Consider the following 15,019-nt stretch of genomic DNA (forward strand, 5'->3'; position numbering starts at 1 on the left):
CTGCTTTAATTGCTCACAACCTGCTGGAAGTCGTGTTATTGACATTATTGCTGCTACTTTTACGCTCTCGTATGTTTTTTTTTTCTTCTTCAAACATATCAGACATTTCAGTGTTACTTGCTTATTTCTAGTACATAGAAAGCTCTTCTTAAACACAACTTTTTTTCTGTCACCTTCATTCTTGGGGGAAAATAATACAGTGTGATGTTCTTTTATTCCCGCCACAGGAAATGTAGTGTACGTGTGTGTGTGTGTTGGTTGGGGATGTGATGAATGATGGGGAGCGATGGGGAAAGTGATGTAGCAAGTGGTGGGGAGTGATGGGGTTAGTGATGTGGCAAGTGGTGGGGAGTGATGGGATAAGTAGTGGGGAGTGATGGGGTGAGTAGTGGGGAGTGAAGGTGGTGAGTGGTGGGGAGGGAATGTGAGAACTGGTGGAGATTTGATACGCTTTGCACGTGTGTGTGTGTGTGTGTGTGTGTGTGTGTGTGTGTGTGTGTGTGTGTGTGTGTGTCGACCAATACCATACTGGAAGCCTCTCTTATTATAGACACTGTCTGTCACTCCCTTATGTATATTGCATAATTCCATCTGTAGATATGATCCTTTTCTTTTTTCCATTTATCTCTCTCGTTCTCTCCTCGCCACACTGCATCATCGTCAGCAAGCAAACCACATCTCCCGTAAATCCCTCCCAGTCTCTCAGTCTTTGTTTCCTGTATAGAGCCACACAGGTGCGTACCTGGCGTGTCTGTGTGTGTGTGTGTGTACCCTCTCAGTGGCCCAATTTGTTCCTCACCTTGGACTTGGGGTTCCACTGGTGGCCACACCATTCACTAGACGTCCTGGTGTCCTTTAGTCTCAGATCTTGTTCCCTGTAGCCCTGATCCTGCAAGCCAGCCACAACTCCCTCTGTTTGATCCTAACACGTACCTTACGCTAGCCTTTGGCATGGCGCTCGTGTGTAGATGATCCGTCTACATCTACAGAGAGATCGGTTCGTATATGGCTTTTTATCCTGGCATCTTATAGAAATTGTTTGCCACTATCTTTTTGCCAGTTATTGACGAATAACTGTCAAAAGCAATAGAGTCTTAACTGACTTTTGCTACACATGAAGAAAGGATCAAGTGAATATGAAAATTTTTTACCTTTGATGTGACCATTGTGATCATTTCCATTAAAAATTATAAAAGTGCAGATACAGATTAACATAAGGCTGTAATGTGTGGAGCAGTATCATGTGGAAATTTATTTCCTCTCCTAAATATCTCTGGAACCAATTATCTTCCGGGGGGTTTCACCCCTCTTGGCTCCGAGGCGTTGGCCTGGGGGCCCCCAGATGTGATGTTCTGCGTCAGTAAATGGCACCCCAGGCACATAGGCTACGTCAGTGGGTGGCACCCTAGGCACGTAGGCTACATCAGTGGATGGCACCCCAGGCACGTAGGCTACGTCAGTGGGTGGCACCCCAAGCACGTAGGCTACGTCAGTGGGTGGCACCCTTCGCACGTAGGCTACGTCAGTGGGTGGCACCCTTCGCACGTAGGCTACGTCAGTGGGTGGCACCCCAGGCACGTAAGCTACGTCAGTGGGTGGCACCCTTCGCACGTAAGCTACGTCAGTGGGTGGCACCCCAGGCACGTAAGCTACGTCAGTGGGTGGCACCCCAGGCACGTAGGCTAGGCTATCTTGATTTGAGATGTACCTCACAGGGTAATACCTCACTTCAGATATTAACCTCCTAACAGGAGATCTTCATCGAGGCTTCAGCTCTTAAGCTGCAAACTCAAATAGACTCCTGGAGCTGTGGGACTATAGATGGCTGCCCTGGACAGGTTCAGACAACAGCTACATACCACTGCCCATCAAAAGCTGGCAGTACGAACAATAAAGACGAAGATAACCCCATCATTTCCAGCAGACCAGCACAGCAGAGAGTCTTGTCAGATGACGTCGACTTAGTAAACACGACAGAAAGAGAAAAGCCACACAGCATTCCAGAGAAACTTGATAACTAGGGACTCTGACAAGGATAGGAACCAGCAACCGGAATCGAAGGAACAGGTTTCTGTGAAACATTAGAGTTGTGCAAGGATCTGGGCACGCGTGAGATGAAAATATCGACGGCGCCTTCTTCAGATCACCCTTCAGCGTCGTCTGTCGCAGGAGCCCTGGCAGAGCCATCGTCATGTTGGACTGTGACGCACATTACTACATCCCTGACGGTGGTGATGAATGGTGTTTAGTTGTGGCCTTCTGGGACACAAGGCCTTGAACCATCGAAGGACGCAAGACTCTGTATCCCGGGAAACTAGGCCCCGTTCGCTGCCAGACCCACTGGCCAACGTAGTACACCCGTATCCGCTAATCTATACCAGAGACGTGGATCTTGCATGCTCCAGCGAGTAATGGAGGACGGTGGTCCGCCAGCTGGGGAATCTCTGGTGGCTGAGTCGTCACTATACACTTATGAGAATGTGACAGAAATAGCCTCATGTAAGGCTAGAAGACTAGTTCTTAGTTCGCCTTTACGCTTCAAAAATAAGACGCTACGGTGCAAGTGGAAGGAAGACCAGCAGAGACGAGGCATGCCATTAGATATGGAGGAGCAGCCGTTGCCGGAGGCACACTGGTAGGCCAGGGTGGCGTTGTTCTTTCAAATAACCCGTTGGACCATCCCGGTACAGGGTGGGCGGCCGTGGGTGTGTGTGTGTACCTGTGGGTGTGGCCGGTTGGCTGGCTAGGGCACCGTACCCGGACCCTCCCGCCCACACAAGGTACACTATTAATAGATTCCGTGTCGCTTTGTGCCCTGAATATTGTATCCTTTGACCCAGAGCATCAGTGTGGTGCTGGCCAATACAGACGCGCAATAAGCATCTCTCGTGGCCAGATTGAAATCCACTAATCAACAGAGAGACATGGAATTCCCATTTGCTTACCTCACATCCATATGGTATAGAGTAAGCCAGATTCTCTCTCTAAGGGTTTCAGATCGCGTGCCAAAGGTAACGATCAATGTTATTTACGTAAGGAGGTGGACGCTGAGGGAGGGAAGGGCCGGAGAGCAGGGTAACTCCCGCTCGACGTCAAAGCGCCCGATCCCGCGCCCCGGGCGCTGCCACATCCTGCACGTTATCCTCTTTCAAACGGGACCAGCCGCTGCCCGTGCACTGCGGGAGATATAAGGAGATTAGGAGGTAGTGGGTCTGGGTTGAGCGTACACCACCCGCCTCTGTGTGTGTGTGTGTCCACCTAACTCCACCCTCAGAGGTACGGTTGAGTGAAGGACGCATCGGGAATCGTATCTGCCAGAAATGGTCCAGCGATAAGCCAAATCCCGGGCATGACCTTAAATGAATGAAACCTTCTCAGATGAGAATCGACATTATGAAATCCCGAGGAACCAATCAGCGCTTGGGATGAACAGAGAGGGGACTGCATTGACATGGTTGGGAGCCTTGTTATAATATTTCCAGTGGCACCTTAAAAATTAGATACGAGTAAAATTACTAACGATAGATCAGTAGATTGTTATATTTTTTTATCCCGAAAGGCGAGCAGATTCGAGCATGGGAAGTGAGGAAACTATTGTACCATCAGATTAGAGGAAGACACACCCAGTGAAGCGATTCACGAACCTGGAAGAACCTGCCCAGACGAGTCGTTTTTTCCCGGTGGTGTTGTGGGCGTGTTGAGGCCACACCCTGAAGGCTGGGTGAACATCCCGAGGACGTCACCTGCCCCTCCTCCTCCTGCCTGGCGTGTACACTGTCCCCTCCTCCTCCTCCTGCCTGGCGTGTACCAGGTGTGGGTACTGGAGATCAATCAAAGTGGTGACACGTGGTCACAAGAGGGTACCAGGTGTTGGTACTGGAGATCAATCAAGTGGTGACACGTGGTCATAAGAGAGTACCAGGTGTGGGTACTGGAGATCAATCAAGTGGTGACACGTGGTCATAAGAGAGTACCAGGTGTGGGTACTGGAGATCAATCAAGTGGTGACACGTGGTCATAAGAGAGTACCAGGTGTGGGTACTGGAGATCAATCAAGTGGTGACACGTGGTCATAAGAGAGTACCAGGTGTGGGTACTGGAGATCAATCAAGTGGTGACACGTGGTCATAAGAGAGTACCAGGTGTGGGTACTGGAGATCAATCAAGTGGTGACACGTGGTCATAAGAGAGTACCAGGTGTGGGTACTGGAGATCAATCAAGTGGTGACACGTGGTCATAAGAGAGTACCAGGTGTGGGTACTGGAGATCAATCAAGTGGTGACACGTGGTCATAAGAGAGTACCAGGTGTGGGTACTGGAGATCAATCAAGTGGTGACACGTGGTCATAAGAGAGTACCAGGTGTGGGTACTGGAGATCAATCAAGTGGTGACACGTGGTCATAAGAGAGTACCAGGTGTGGGTACTGGAGATCAATCAAGTGGTGACACGTGGTCATAAGAGAGTACCAGGTGTGGGTACTGGAGATCAATCAAGTGGTGACACGTGGTCATAAGAGGGTACCAGGTGTTGGTACTGGAGATCAATCAAGTGGTGACACGTGGTCATAAGAGAGTACCAGGTGTGGGTACTGGAGATCAATCAAGTGGTGACACGTGGTCATAAGAGAGTACCAGGTGTGGGTACTGGAGATCAATCAAGTGGTGACACGTGGTCATAAGAGAGTACCAGGTGTGGGTACTGGAGATCAATCAAGTGGTGACACGTGGTCATAAGAAGGTACCAGGTGTGGGTACTGGAGATCAATCAAGTGGTGACACGTGGTCATAAGAGAGTACCAGGTGTGGGTACTGGAGATCAATCAAGTGGTGACACGTGGTCATAAGAGAGTACCAGGTGTGGGTACTGGAGATCAATCAAGTGGTGACACGTGGTCATAAGAGAGTACCAGGTGTGGGTACTGGAGATCAATCAAGTGGTGACACGTGGTCATAAGAGAGTACCAGGTGTGGGTACTGGAGATCAATCAAGTGGTGACACGTGGTCATAAGAGAGTACCAGGTGTGGGTACTGGAGATCAATCAAGTGGTGACACGTGGTCATAAGAGAGTACCAGGTGTGGGTACTGGAGATCAATCAAGTGGTGACACGTGGTCATAAGAGAGTACCAGGTGTGGGTACTGGAGATCAATCAAGTGGTGACACGTGGTCATAAGAGAGTACCAGGTGTGGGTACTGGAGATCAATCAAGTGGTGACACGTGGTCATAAGAGAGTACCAGGTGTGGGTACTGGAGATCAATCAAGTGGTGACACGTGGTCATAAGAGAGTACCAGGTGTGGGTACTGGAGATCAATCAAGTGGTGACACGTGGTCATAAGAGAGTACCAGGTGTGGGTACTGGAGATCAATCAAGTGGTGACACGTGGTCATAAGAGAGTACCAGGTGTGGGTACTGGAGATCAATCAAGTGGTGACACGTGGTCACAAGAGGGTACCAGGTGTTGGTACTGGAGATCAATCAAGTGGTGACACGTGGTCATAAGAGAGTACCAGGTGTGGGTACTGGAGATCAATCAAGTGGTGACACGTGGTCATAAGAGAGTACCAGGTGTGGGTACTGGAGATCAATCAAGTGGTGACACGTGGTCACAAGAGGGTACCAGGTGTTGGTACTGGAGATCAATCAAGTGGTGACACGTGGTCATAAGAGAGTACCAGGTGTGGGTACTGGAGATCAATCAAGTGGTGACACGTGGTCATAAGAGAGTACCAGGTGTGGGTACTGGAGATCAATCAAGTGGTGACACGTGGTCATAAGAGAGTACCAGGTGTGGGTACTGGAGATCAATCAAGTGGTGACACGTGGTCATAAGAGAGTACCAGGTGTGGGTACTGGAGATCAATCAAGTGGTGACACGTGGTCATAAGAGAGTACCAGGTGTGGGTACTGGAGATCAATCAAGTGGTGACACGTGGTCATAAGAGAGTACCAGGTGTGGGTACTGGAGATCAATCAAGTGGTGACACGTGGTCATAAGAGAGTACCAGGTGTGGGTACTGGAGATCAATCAAGTGGTGACACGTGGTCATAAGAGAGTACCAGGTGTGGGTACTGGAGATCAATCAAGTGGTGACACGTGGTCATAAGAGAGTACCAGGTGTGGGTACTGGAGATCAATCAAGTGGTGACACGTGGTCATAAGAGAGTACCAGGTGTGGGTACTGGAGATCAATCAAGTGGTGACACGTGGTCATAAGAGAGTACCAGGTGTGGGTACTGGAGATCAATCAAGTGGTGACACGTGGTCATAAGAGAGTACCAGGTGTGGGTACTGGAGATCAATCAAGTGGTGACACGTGGTCATAAGAGAGTACCAGGTGTGGGTACTGGAGATCAATCAAGTGGTGACACGTGGTCATAAGAGAGTACCAGGTGTGGGTACTGGAGATCAATCAAGTGGTGACACGTGGTCATAAGAGAGTACCAGGTGTGGGTACTGGAGATCAATCAAGTGGTGACACGTGGTCATAAGAGAGTACCAGGTGTGGGTACTGGAGATCAATCAAGTGGTGACACGTGGTCATAAGAGAGTACCAGGTGTGGGTACTGGAGATCAATCAAGTGGTGACACGTGGTCATAAGAGAGTACCAGGTGTGGGTACTGGAGATCAATCAAGTGGTGACACGTGGTCATAAGAGAGTACCAGGTGTGGGTACTGGAGATCAATCAAGTGGTGACACGTGGTCACAAGAGGGTACCAGGTGTTGGTACTGGAGATCAATCAAGTGGTGACACGTGGTCATAAGAGAGTACCAGGTGTGGGTACTGGAGATCAATCAAGTGGTGACACGTGGTCATAAGAGAGTACCAGGTGTGGGTACTGGAGATCAATCAAGTGGTGACACGTGGTCATAAGAGAGTACCAGGTGTGGGTACTGGAGATCAATCAAGTGGTGACACGTGGTCATAAGAGAGTACCAGGTGTGGGTACTGGAGATCAATCAAGTGGTGACACGTGGTCATAAGAGAGTACCAGGTGTGGGTACTGGAGATCAATCAAGTGGTGACACGTGGTCATAAGAGAGTACCAGGTGTGGGTACTGGAGATCAATCAAGTGGTGACACGTGGTCATAAGAGAGTACCAGGTGTGGGTACTGGAGATCAATCAAGTGGTGACACGTGGTCATAAGAGAGTACCAGGTGTGGGTACTGGAGATCAATCAAGTGGTGACACGTGGTCATAAGAGAGTACCAGGTGTGGGTACTGGAGATCAATCAAGTGGTGACACGTGGTCATAAGAGAGTACCAGGTGTGGGTACTGGAGATCAATCAAGTGGTGACACGTGGTCATAAGAGAGTACCAGGTGTGGGTACTGGAGATCAATCAAGTGGTGACACGTGGTCATAAGAGAGTACCAGGTGTGGGTACTGGAGATCAATCAAGTGGTGACACGTGGTCATAAGAGAGTACCAGGTGTGGGTACTGGAGATCAATCAAGTGGTGACACGTGGTCATAAGAGAGTACCAGGTGTGGGTACTGGAGATCAATCAAGTGGTGACACGTGGTCATAAGAGAGTACCAGGTGTGGGTACTGGAGATCAATCAAGTGGTGACACGTGGTCATAAGAGAGTACCAGGTGTGGGTACTGGAGATCAATCAAGTGGTGACACGTGGTCATAAGAAGGTACCAGGTGTGGGTACTGGAGATCAATCAAGTGGTGACACGTGGTCATAAGAGAGTACCAGGTGTGGGTACTGGAGATCAATCAAGTGGTGACACGTGGTCATAAGAGAGTACCAGGTGTGGGTACTGGAGATCAATCAAGTGGTGACACGTGGTCATAAGAGAGTACCAGGTGTGGGTACTGGAGATCAATCAAGTGGTGACACGTGGTCATAAGAAGGTACCAGGTGTGGGTACTGGAGATCAATCAAGTGGTGACACGTGGTCATAAGAGAGTACCAGGTGTGGGTACTGGAGATCAATCAAGTGGTGACACGTGGTCATAAGAGGGTACCAGGTGTTGGTACTGGAGATCAATCAAGTGGTGACACGTGGTCATAAGAGAGTACCAGGTGTGGGTACTGGAGATCAATCAAGTGGTGACACGTGGTCATAAGAGAGTACCAGGTGTGGGTACTGGAGATCAATCAAGTGGTGACACGTGGTCATAAGAGAGTACCAGGTGTGGGTACTGGAGATCAATCAAGTGGTGACACGTGGTCATAAGAGAGTACCAGGTGTGGGTACTGGAGATCAATCAAGTGGTGACACGTGGTCATAAGAGAGTACCAGGTGTGGGTACTGGAGATCAATCAAGTGGTGACACGTGGTCATAAGAGAGTACCAGGTGTGGGTACTGGAGATCAATCAAGTGGTGACACGTGGTCATAAGAGAGTACCAGGTGTGGGTACTGGAGATCAATCAAGTGGTGACACGTGGTCATAAGAGAGTACCAGGTGTGGGTACTGGAGATCAATCAAGTGGTGACACGTGGTCATAAGAGAGTACCAGGTGTGGGTACTGGAGATCAATCAAGTGGTGACACGTGGTCATAAGAGAGTACCAGGTGTGGGTACTGGAGATCAATCAAGTGGTGACACGTGGTCATAAGAGAGTACCAGGTGTGGGTACTGGAGATCAATCAAGTGGTGACACGTGGTCATAAGAGAGTACCAGGTGTGGGTACTGGAGATCAATCAAGTGGTGACACGTGGTCATAAGAGAGTACCAGGTGTGGGTACTGGAGATCAATCAAGTGGTGACACGTGGTCATAAGAGAGTACCAGGTGTGGGTACTGGAGATCAATCAAGTGGTGACACGTGGTCATAAGAGAGTACCAGGTGTGGGTACTGGAGATCAATCAAGTGGTGACACGTGGTCATAAGAGAGTACCAGGTGTGGGTACTGGAGATCAATCAAGTGGTGACACGTGGTCATAAGAGAGTACCAGGTGTGGGTACTGGAGATCAATCAAGTGGTGACACGTGGTCATAAGAGAGTACCAGGTGTGGGTACTGGAGATCAATCAAGTGGTGACACGTGGTCATAAGAGAGTACCAGGTGTGGGTACTGGAGATCAATCAAGTGGTGACACGTGGTCATAAGAAGGTACCAGGTGTGGGTACTGGAGATCAATCAAGTGGTGACACGTGGTCTATTATTTTTTTTACTGGCACCCCAAGAAGTCCCCGCCAGACTATTACGCTAACGCCTACCTCCTGCACCCCACGGGTCCACATAAGACGCCCACCGCTAACACTAACCCCCAGAAGTCCCCGTCAGACGCCCACTGCTGACATTGACCCCCAGAAGTCCCCGTCAGACGCCTATTGCTGACATTGACCCACAGAAGTCCCCCGTCAGACGCCTATCGCTGACACTGACCCTGATCAATGAACTTCGTGATTATTCCGTTTTTTGTGAGTCGACAACGGCGGCGGCGGAGGAGGTGGTATGTGAGCACTTTGAACTTTGGAAGCGAGGGGGAGATGCCCCTGGTGGCCTTACCAGGCGCCGCTGATGACACTGGGGATGCCACTTGGGGCAAGGTGCCGAGATGACCACGGATGACATCACCCACGGTAAGATGCGCGGTGTTATGGGGCCAGTAGTTTCTTGCCGTGGTCATCTGCGCATGGGAGCGGCGCGCCACCGCGGATGGGTCTCCTCCCGCGCAGGTCCGTCCCGGGCTTCCAGGTGCTGTATGTCATCGCTGTGCCTTCATCCCCCTCCCTCTGTAGGACGCCTAGGGCGTGTATGAAAGTGTAGGGTGGGTGTATGGAGGTATAGGGTTGTGTGTATGGTATATAGGGTGTGTTTTAAGGTGTTTGTGTGTACCGGTATAACTTCCCGCAAAGGTTAGGTCGTGATAACAAGAAAGGTACTAAGTGTGGTCGTACGGTGTGGCACAGTACAGTCTAGAGTGGGTTTGAGGCACAGAAGGAGTAGGTTTTGACTAGTAATCACAACGAGTAGAGTGACGAAGATCTGTCTGTGACGCGCCAAAGGTAGGGTCGGTCCGACCTGGGTGAGCGAGCGAGGCTACTCACGCGCTCCAGCATGACCACCAGGTGACCTCGCGTTGGCGGGGAGAGTCAGTTTAGGTCGCAGCAGGAGTCTGGTGCACATAGTGCGCGTGGGCCAGGTACCACGAGGTCACTGCCAACCCACCACACCCTGGGGTTTGATCTCCCCTGGCGGCCGTAGGCATGACAGTATATAGATAGATAGATAGATAGATAGTAGTTTTAATTACCACAGACACCCTTTTATGAGGTTCCTGCAGCCTCAAGGCTGCGTTGCAATCAGTAGCAGGGATGTGCGAAATTCCTGGACGAGACTGTATCGCTTTCCGTCCACTGACGGTGTTAGGTCCTCGTCGAAGGAGACTTTCCACTCGCCATGTAACCACGTGCAAGGGTGTGTGTTTGTACCTGGCCTAAGCACGTGTTCAGACACTAGGATCTCAGGACACACATGTCGCTCGTGGTACAAGCATGGTGGTCAACCCTCATGAAAGGACATACAAAAATAGACAGTATGTTTCCCGTCAATATTTTCACACATCAAATGCACACGGGAGGAAATTGTTATTGAACTTAATGACTGTCGACAGCTTAGTGTTCAATAAGCTAGAAAATAGTTACATCATTAAGCCGAAGATGGTTACGTACAAGTTATGTACTCTTAAAAAAAAAAAAAAACACGTTGTTTTACTAAATGTTATTATAGCTGTGACGATAAGCTCTTCTTAAGAACGAATCAGTTAGATACCGTCGTGCACAGAAAAAATATATAGAAGTTATGTATGCTCATTCTTTTTAGAAGAAACTATATTGTTTATCATATGAGCAAAAGCATATTTTACTCATTTCGGACAAAGACATGAGGAACCCCTAAAGTTGCCTCGAAAGAAAATGATACCGTTCAACATCATAGAAAATGAATTACTGTATATGGGTAACAAATTCAAGTTTGATTGTGAACATATGCTTGCTTCAGACTTGACTCTGTCGAGTAAGTACAAAGAGCTATGGCCATCCCAAATGTAAAATCATGACTTCATACTGTTGAATATATATACTTGTGTAATCTTAGTGATCACAAACAAGGACATGTAAACAACACTCCAACTATCCTTACATACTGACGTAACTGTTTGTATAATGAGAGATTTTCAAGAGAGATTAAGCATTACGGTTGATACCTTGTATGTTTGTTGTACTCACTGGTGGAACGACAAAGCCAATGAAGGATATGGGAAAGTAGTCAGGAGTTTCAGATGGGAAAATATAAAAAAGTGAGTTTGAGAAACGTTTAACCCAACTGGGAAATTCTGTCTAAATCTCAGCTTAAGAAAATAGTTATGACGAGACGAGACGAGTCGTAGATGGTTGAAAACAGTAGAAGATTATGAGGTCGATCATCAGACTGTTGATAAGTTTTGTTACCTGTTGAAGAAGAAAAAAAGTATAAAAGAACAAATGACCAGATACAAGGAGAGGTTCGACAGTTCAACAATAACAAAGAAAGATCAGAAATTCCTTGCGCGCTCCCCGGATCTTGTTACTCGGCTCGATGAATCGTTTCAACTGGTTTAAACCGTTGCCAGGCTGTGGCGCCTCGTAAGTATGTTCTTTACTGCAGGCGCGGCACTGCATTAATATAGTCTTGCCTATCTTTCAATGTCATATTTTTTTCTTGTGTTGGTGTACTTGCAGTTTATATACTTGCGTTTACTGTAGGTGTTCTGTATTCGTGGTTGACTTCGGTTATGGCGGATGTAGTGGTGGTGACGGTTGGGTAATCAGAGATATGTTTACATTGTAGTGATTCGAGTCCCGTGGTACCTCTCTGTTTATCAATCATTGTTGTTTGATATATGGCTTATTTGTCATTTCATCTTAAGCTATATTTTTCTGTAAAGATGAGTGTCGCGTGATTTACTTGATTAAATCCGTTTCTTCATGCACAGTGATGAAAATTATATATCATCTGTTCAGTTTAGTCAGTCCACATTTATACACAGGATCCGTTTAGTGTAGTATGTGCGACAGTGTATTAGGAAATGCTGTGTAGATTTATACAGTATACATTCGTACGGGTTGCCAGGGTCATTGTGAGCCCAGACACACGTATGTGTGTGGCCAGTGTTGTTTGAATTGTAGCTCCTTTTATTATCATTTAGTCAATACCTCTACTGTTGTGGTGGAATGGGTGCGGTGAATAATATAGCTTATTGTTTCACCGTGGTTCTACGTCCTCATTTGGGTTTCCGTTATGAACCTGTTGTTAACGGAGTCTGACTGTGTCGTGTTTGAAGTGATGTGACTGTCACACGTGTGTGTGTGTGTGTGTGTGCGTGTAGGTCTCTTGTTGAGTCTTCATCAGTTCCTTCAAGGTTGACCTCACATGTCTGGCAGGCCAGAGGTTTGCGTATAGTACTGGGCGGGAGGAGGTCTTAGTGGCTTCTTAGTCACAAACATTTAGCATAACGAAAGAAAAACACTCCCATCACAATCTCGCTTGAATATGATCGACACCCAGTTCTTTGCACCAGTACTAGACCATTCCTACCTAAATCGTCCACTAAACTCTAGATAAAAAGGAATGAAAATTACACCTTTATGCTTAGCCAACTTGTGCAAACCATCAACAGAACACATTCATGTTATTGATATGACAAGCACTAAACAAACACCCACACAACCCAGTCTTAAAGAACAAGTTTTCTTCAAAATTAAAGCTATACTTTGGGTATGATGGGTTCCGTAATATGTTGAATTCATGTTTGTTGTGCATTAGAGGTAAGTGGTGTCCAGAACGCAAACGAGAAAACATAACACGTATATGCCTGGGGAGTGTGGTTTCACATAAGTATATATCTAATGGGATATAATTTAATCGTCTTACGCTCCTCCCATACAAAGAAACACATCACCACATCTTTTGATCTGTGGTCCCTGTTTGGTAGACATCGAGACCGACATCATGTGCACTGCGAGAGCTCCCTAGTAGTAGTTCCTATTGCTGAAAATTACGGAATAGTTCTGGCTACTTTGGGAATGCACGTTCTCTAAAAAAAAAAAAAGTTGTTTTAACTTCCAAAGAAAACGTAAGAAAAGAATAAAATAGTTTAGTGGTAGGACTCATACATACACTAGTAATCGCTTCCTGTGTTGTAAGTTTTACTGACGAATAAATTTTACCTAAAAATTATTAGATATTACAAGCCATAGATTGTTTCTTTGATATTAGCTTACTTTTCGCAAAGTTAGGGAAGTACTGTCAACCCTTTAGTCTTCACATGGGATCATATTATATGCAATTTAGGAATTCTTAATGTTTATCCACATACCTGAATATAAACAAAATTGTCTCATGCATTGAATACTCCAAGCCGAACCTGTTTATACATTGCAAGCTTGTACAAAACACGTGAAAGAATTCATGTTATCTTTACAGAGATTAGCGGCTAAGTGTGGAAATGTATACAGACTTGCTTCGTTCGCAGAAATACAGTTGAAATGTTCTATGCATGTGTCTGTTTCCTCCTATACTTTATTGGAGTATTATTTATAACACTATACCGTGTGAATTGGTGAAAGTTCTGCAGAATAAAAGGTAAGATTGCCGAAAGCCTAGAAAAAGATAATCAGATAAACTCGAAAACGGGTGTGGCTTAAGATATGAAATGGTTAGGATTAAATTTATATCAATTCCTGTACCATGAATGATTTTAATTGACAAAAAGTAGTAAATGGAAGGTAATATAATGTTGATATGATATTCCACTTCCTCAAAACAATTGAATAATGTGTCCGACTTTAGCTAACTGGAGAACCAATCATAAGTTAGAATCTGGAGTGCCCGACCAATCACAGCTAGGATTAGTCAACCAATCACAGACCTCCGCTCCCACATATGAAGAAATGGCGGTTCGGGAAATTGACAGTACTAGTCTGTTTTGAGTGGTACGTTAAATTTTAAAGGCTTATTGAAGTGTCCCAGCAACGATGGCCCACGTAAATAAAGGTTAGTGCCTGATGGTACCTCTCTGAAGTTTGTAGTTGAATGAGGCATTGGTAAGTAATGGAACGAAGACTTTAAGATATGAGAAGTTCATCTCCTTGGATTCCACCACAGTCAGCTGATGAACTAACGGGAAATGCCCTGGTGAATACCGCAACCTGCCTATGAACTGGCAGAATCATTGGGTTGGAGCAGGGGACTCATTTTTGAGTGAAATATGAGATGACAAGTTGATGTACCATGTTTGATACGATGAATGGACATGTAAATCACTTTACCAGGTTTTACTAAAGGGTTTGTTGTGTGTGAGGTTCCTACCACTTGTTTTCTGGTCCATGATAGAATAGCATGGCTCTGTGTACCTGGGGTCTGAAATCTCCTGACAGAGAGTTAATGGAGAAATGATATTGGTAAAGTTGTGTACTGTTTAAGACACGCATTAATGCTGTTGTATTTATTTGTGATAATGTCTTGAAGGAAGGACATCATCATTAGGGTGATGAGACTTTCCCTAAATTTTTTCTCGTATGATTATTCACTGCACTTACATAAGATATCAGAGAGTAGTTTATCAAGTTGGTAAGGTATATGATTTATCTAATTTCACTTTTTGTTTTCTATGCCGTATTGGATGTTTTGGAAAAGGTTGACATTCTTTGTAGTCTGCCTCATCCCGAAGAGAATTTCATGACATTACCAGTGCTGAGAATGTGTGTGTACTTGTCTGAATTGGTATTCATGCCCAGTGGCTCTTGATCTGTCCACCCAAAGCAGTGAATTAATTGAAACCCTAAATTATTGTTACCTTGGCATTGTATGATTTTTAGAGACCACTGAAGGTATGGAATTGGTAAAAAGGACTTCATTTTGCAGAACCTACAGGAAGTGGAGGTGATTAGTTAATGTTAACGAAGATGAATAATCGTTATTAGTATTATTAACAACTTACAGGAAGTAAAAGTGATTAGTTGATTATAATGATGAATTAATTGTTATTATTTTCTGCTCCTC

General features: G+C 46.3%; 1 protein-coding gene across 3 annotated transcripts in view; it reads left to right on the forward strand.

The window, feature by feature from the left end:
* LOC139759112 (ras GTPase-activating-like protein IQGAP1) overlaps window positions 1–15,019 on the forward strand; it is a 424,460-nt gene that overhangs the window by 354,340 nt on the left and 55,101 nt on the right. Inside the window, exon 1 of one of the 3 annotated variants that reach the window (XM_071681073.1) lies at window positions 13,860–14,011. The exons of the other annotated variants lie outside the window; for them this stretch is intronic. Within the exon in view, the coding sequence (XP_071537174.1) occupies window positions 13,993–14,011 (19 nt within the window). The 5' untranslated portion in view covers window positions 13,860–13,992. Of the gene's footprint in view, window positions 1–13,859; window positions 14,012–15,019 lie in introns of those variants that run through there. 3 annotated transcript variants of the gene reach the window in all.

This window comes from Panulirus ornatus, chromosome 32 (genome assembly GCF_036320965.1).
Source record: "Panulirus ornatus isolate Po-2019 chromosome 32, ASM3632096v1, whole genome shotgun sequence".
In the NCBI taxonomy this organism is placed as follows: domain Eukaryota; kingdom Metazoa; phylum Arthropoda; class Malacostraca; order Decapoda; family Palinuridae; genus Panulirus; species Panulirus ornatus.